Source organism: Ictalurus punctatus, chromosome 9, assembly GCF_001660625.3.
Source record: "Ictalurus punctatus breed USDA103 chromosome 9, Coco_2.0, whole genome shotgun sequence".
NCBI classification, from domain to species: Eukaryota; Metazoa; Chordata; class Actinopteri; order Siluriformes; family Ictaluridae; genus Ictalurus; species Ictalurus punctatus.
In genome coordinates, this window is record NC_030424.2 from 22,864,093 (window position 1) to 22,869,631 (window position 5,539).

Genomic DNA, 5,539 nt, shown 5'->3' on the forward strand with positions numbered 1-5,539 from the left:
TCACACTGAACAAGAAGTGCTTATAGAAAGGTTATACTTTATACTTTCAAATATAAAGGTTTACTGCATTTATATTTATGCATTTGGCAGACACATTTATACAAACCAATTTAGCTGAGCACATAAGGGTCAAGCATCTCACTCAAGAGCTCAAAAGCAGCAGCTAGGCAGTACCAGGATTCTGACTCACAACTGATCCCCCTGATTAGTAGTCCAGAACCCTGATCTCTGACCCAACACTGTCAAAGTAGACTCTTAAATCTCAAACTAGATTATTTTTGGTCTTTTGCAGCACCACCACCACTGCTGAGAAGAAAAATCCACAGAATGGAATAAAGAAGCAACATTGGAACTTTCTTTTCTTTAGCCTCACTGATTAGAGGGTCTTTTTGAAGAAATGAAAACTTCTGTGAGGAGCTCAAGTGATTGATCTTGCTTTTAGTCGGAGAACTTTGGTTTAAAGTTGGTGTTATGAACTGCTGAGCTCTGTGCTTAGACTGGTCTCTGCTTGACCTGTAAGTCACCTTGCATATAATAAAATGTGATAAATGATTACATTTACAAGTGTTGTCAATTATTAAAGGTATGTTTGAAGTTAATAGAGATGCTCACAATTTAGATACCTAAGACGCTGGCAGTGTTTCTTTTCTGTAAAAAAAAAAAAAAGAAAAAAGAAAAAAAAAAAAGAAACTCAGGCAATGTGTCAATTCCAGGCCACGGGAGCAGGTGTTAATGAAGTGATGAGAATATTTACACAGAGGGTTTTTGTACTGAATAAAGCAGAGATGCAGCACTGTGTAAGACGCAGCACAGAAGTGCACCACACTGTCATTGGATGAAAGATTTTTGATGGTCAAAGAAACATTTTTGTTTCCATCCCCAGCGATCTCCACTTTCAGCTTAAAATCATTTTCAATCTGTGGTGATGACGTCCTATATTGATATCCAATTAAGGTCAGTCCCTGGTCTTGAGTTTCTCTGTACCAGTTGATTTGATTATAACTTGGTACACTGTGTACACACTGGATTTTAACAGATTGTTTATGGTTGCCAAAGAGATCAGGAGGAGTCTGGAAGACCAGATCACTCTGAGAAAGCCCTGCAATGAGAGAGAATATTGATTGGAACAATATCAAATTACATTTATATACAGTAACAGTGCTTAAGCAACATCAATATAAATCAAAATATACCTCTGTGACATATCATTAAAACCCATAGAATACTGGCAGCTCGGATCATGTTGAAAGTCTGAATGTCTGTTTTAAACTGAGCTCATATTGCATGTACGTGTCTGATGTAGTAAAACGTGATCAGTTTCCTGCCACACTTTAACAGCACAGCGCCCACATATGAGGAAAATAAGAACTGCATCTCTGTAAAGAAATACAGAAATTAGTTCAAAGTGGAAAGAATACTGGCCTTGCTTAAGTCATAATAATTTAAGACAAAGACACAACATAAGACACCGGAAAAAAAAGAGGCTGGTGAGGGGATGACTATTTATAGCTGCTATAAATATAAAGTAAGTGATTACAGGAACTAACTTGCTTCGATCACATTCCACAACATTATTGTATAAACAAATGAAAGGTATGATGATGTTTTTTAATTAAGTAAGAATAGTAATTGTTGCTGTTGTATAAGGAAACAAAACACTTTAGGACAGGTTGTTATTGTAAAATAATGAAATCCCGGCACTGGTTATTTTCATAACAGTTCGTCCCATCATGTTAGGTTTCCTTAATTAAAATACAAAAAGTATCTGATTACTGGTATTACTGGTAGACGATGAATGCAGTAAATGTGACAAAAAAAAACAAGCTCGCTCTGAGTCAGTCAGTCCATTACAGCAACGTTGTACATAATTCCCCTTTTTGAAAACTTTTTGAAAATGACATCACTGCAAAGTCAAATAAGTGATCAAACAAATGAGTGTATTTATGCAATTCTAATCTTCATCACCATCCTTGCAGCTCAGTATTGCACAGTGATGTCCTGGCATTTATTCCAGTGAAATTTGACTGTTTTATTTTTAAAGAATGTTATGGCTCCATCTCCAGTGGACAGCCTGTATGATAATATTATGGAATACAAGTGGAATAGTGAAATATGTGTTGCATTCACTGCCACATTTTGAAAAAATAATTATTCTAATCATTTATTACGTTAGGACTCCCTCTGTCTGTTTTTATTAGTTACTGTAACACCAGTGCAGGTGTTTTTGTTCAGCAGTGCTGTAACTCTGTAACACTGTGTTCTTTAACTGCACAGAAATATACAGCGCTGTCCTCTGTATCCAGATCCTTCACAGTTAATGATCCATTTGCAGCAATTTTTTTAACAGTAGAAAATTTATTTTTATCAACAGAGCCGAACTCCGGTTCACTACTAGGAGTTGTGTACACGATTAACTCCATACTCTCTCCTTGGCGCTGTCTGTACCAGTACATCTGATAATAAGTAGCATCTTTATTATGACTGCACTTCATTACAGCAGATTCTCCTTTCAGATGCCAGGCGACTCTGGGGCTTTGGGTGACTCCATTCTCTCCTGTTAAAACTAAAGGACAAATTATTTAAAAACACTGACTTCATTTGGATTCACAATTCCTTTTACGTTTCTAGACTTGTACAGTATATTGTACCTGGGGTCCAGTAAAGCAGAAAAGTCAGACTGATTATAACACTGATCATACTGGTTCGTAGTGGCAAGAGTTGTAGCAAGAGCTGAGGACCACAGACTGCTGCAAATACATCCTGTTGAGGATGAGCTGGAGGAAATGACATCAAAAACTTTTCTTTGTGATCAACTCTTCCTGTCACATATTGTATACTGAATTAGCACCTTTTCTTGTAATTAAGCTCTACATTTACGTTGTTATTTAAATGTCACTTTGTTTGTTTGTTTGTTTATTTATTTATTTATTTATTTATTTATTTATTTAAGTTGCCTATTTTTGGTACCTTACCCTTCAGGGCCACTGTACAACTGTACAAAAGAAAAGCAAAATATCAACAAGATTTTGATAGCTTTATTTGTGTAAAAAAAAAAAAAAGCTTTTGCTTAATGTAAGTAAACATATCGTGAGTAATCAATATGTGGCACTGCATTTGTAAATAATAATAATAATAATAATAATAATAATAATAATAATAATAATAATAATAATGCAATAAACAAATCAGATTAAATATAATTGTGTGAATTGCATTATTGGGGTTGGTAAATTCCATAGCTTATATCACAGAATGTTTAATATTACTCAGAATATACTGTAGATACCTGTACTTGTAGATATTTTTCTTCAAAGATATTCTCTTTTGAATAAAAAGTAAAAAAAAAAAAAAAAAAACAAATGAAAATTTTGCATTAAAACAACTTAACTTAATAGTTCAAAATGCATGTATTCATGATAATGATAACTCTAAAAGTAAAGTGTGACCCCAGGCCTTATTTCAGTTGTCTAAATGTAAATAAATGTCAAGAACCAAATTACAGAATCAGAGGTCATGTCTGTAATGTAGTTTAATGGCGGTTGTTGAACATGTAGTTTGAAAGCATACAGCATGTGGAAGATTTGTGCTGCTCTGAAGGAGGAGGTTTTTGTCATAGATCACAGAGTCCTGTAGCACTGTGTCTAATCTCACTGCACAGAAATAAACTGCACTGTCATCTGGCTGCAGATTTTTGATGGTAAGTTTCCCTTCATTGTTTCCATCTCCATGCAACTCGATTTTGGCTTTCAGGGAATCTTCAGGATATGGGAACTTTGAATTTAGATATCCAAGAAGCTGTAACTGTTTGTTTTCAGATCGTCTGTACCACAGCATAACCTGATGGCTAGGTATGGCATGAGAACAGGAAAGATTGGTAGACTCCTGTGTATCCTTGATTAAATCTGTAGGTGTCTGGTGAACATCTTTAGCTGCAGAAGACCTTCCTGTATAATAATTCAATAAAAGATTGAATTCATTCAGCAGTTATTGTATATATAAACTCATCCAATATTAACTCACCACTTTCCACCTAAATTGTATAGCATGGTCACACAATGTAAAATAAAAATGTGCAAGGTGTATGATTACCAATATGGCAGATGAATGATGCAGTAAAAATCACAAGAGCAGTGATCATCTTGACTCCTATTCTAAGTGTGATACTGTTGCTAGACTGTCACAGTAACGTTACACTGGTACAAAACGCCCCCGTATGAGACAGAGGCAAACTGCATCACTAAAAAAAAAAAAAAAAAAAGAGTGGTACATATCTTGATGCAGACTGAGATGTGCAACATTGCTCCTAAGATGAAAGATTATACATTGTTCTATCATTTACAAACATTTACATATTGCTCAGTAATGTACATTTAATGAACAAAAAAGCCAGATATAGATCATCCTCCACGCACTTAAAAGAATGAAACGGCAGATCCACCTAAAGACCAGACCAATATACACACTTCATTGGTCAGTGCTATAGTGAGTTTTACAGCCTTCACTGCCTTAATTGGATATTTGGGTTGAAATTCATTATACTTACTCCTCACTAACAAGAGGAGTTTTTTATTCTATAATGAGGATATGTTCCTGATCGACTAAAAAGCACTTCTGTAAGTCATTATGGGGAAAATATAAAGGAAAATTGCTCAACCCTGATAGTTTCATTGTCAAGCTGTTCATAGATTTTACATTTTAGCCCTCTTATCTAATATCATGTCCAGCCATCACTGATTAAGCAGTTTTGTTTTTTATTTAAAAAAAAAAAAAAAAATTCAAGAAATTATCTGTTTTAAAACTTCTCTGAGGAGTACAGATGATTGATCTTGTGAGCTTGAATGCTTGTATTTAAGTGATCTAGAAACATAGCAGTTCATCAGTTTAGGTTCTGCACTTGTGATTGTTAACCAAAGAACAGCTGTTTAGCCTTAAGAATGGTCTCTTTAGCCTTAACTGTTCACTTCTGTGCTTAGATTATTTTATAACTTACCTGTAGGTTACTTTGGATAAAAGAACGTGATAAATTATTACATTTTTACGTAGAAGTGTTACTTCAATATTAAGGATATGTTTGAAGTTAATGAAGTTACTCGTAGTTTAGACCCTGAGTGTTGCTTCTAATTATGTAAGTGTGGCTTTTCTGTAAAAACTCTGGCAATGTGTCAGTTCCAGGCCACGGGAGCAGGTGTTAATGAAGTGATGAGAATATTTGCACAGAGGGTTTTTGTACTGAATAAAGCAGAGATGCAGCACTGTGTAATACGCAGCACAGAAGTACACCACACTGTCATTGGATGAAAGATTTTTGATAGTCAAAGAGACATTTTTGTTTCCATCCCCAGCGATCTCCACTTTCAGCTTAAAATCATTTTCAATCTGTGGTGATGACTTTCCTACTTGATATCCAATTAAGGTCAGTCCCTGGTCTTGAGTTTCTTTGTACCAGATGATTCGATTATAATTTGGTACACTGTGTACACACTGGATTTTAACAGATTGTTTATGGTTGCCAAAGAGATCAAGAGGAGTCTGGAAGACC

At 35.0% G+C, this 5,539-nt stretch overlaps 1 protein-coding gene and 1 gene segment (V, D, J or C); both read right to left on the reverse strand.

Annotated features, from left to right (window-relative positions):
• Nucleotides 1-262: 262 nt before the first annotated feature.
• Nucleotides 263-1,320, reverse strand: LOC128633578 (uncharacterized). Its single transcript, XM_053682679.1, has 3 exons — nucleotides 1,194-1,320; nucleotides 692-1,099; nucleotides 263-306 (listed from the first exon to the last, which is right to left on the reverse strand). The coding sequence occupies exons 1-3, from the start codon at nucleotides 1,240-1,242 to the stop codon at nucleotides 263-265; spliced, it is 501 nt and encodes a 166-aa protein (XP_053538654.1). The 5' UTR covers nucleotides 1,243-1,320.
• A 2,132-nt stretch (nucleotides 1,321-3,452) lies between these two features.
• On the reverse strand, nucleotides 3,453-4,163 carry LOC128633547 (T cell receptor beta variable 4-2-like). The segment is given in 2 exon segments: nucleotides 3,453-3,944; nucleotides 4,090-4,163. Coding segments are annotated over 2 exon segments (489 nt in total).
• Between the last annotated feature and the right edge of the window lie 1,376 nt (nucleotides 4,164-5,539).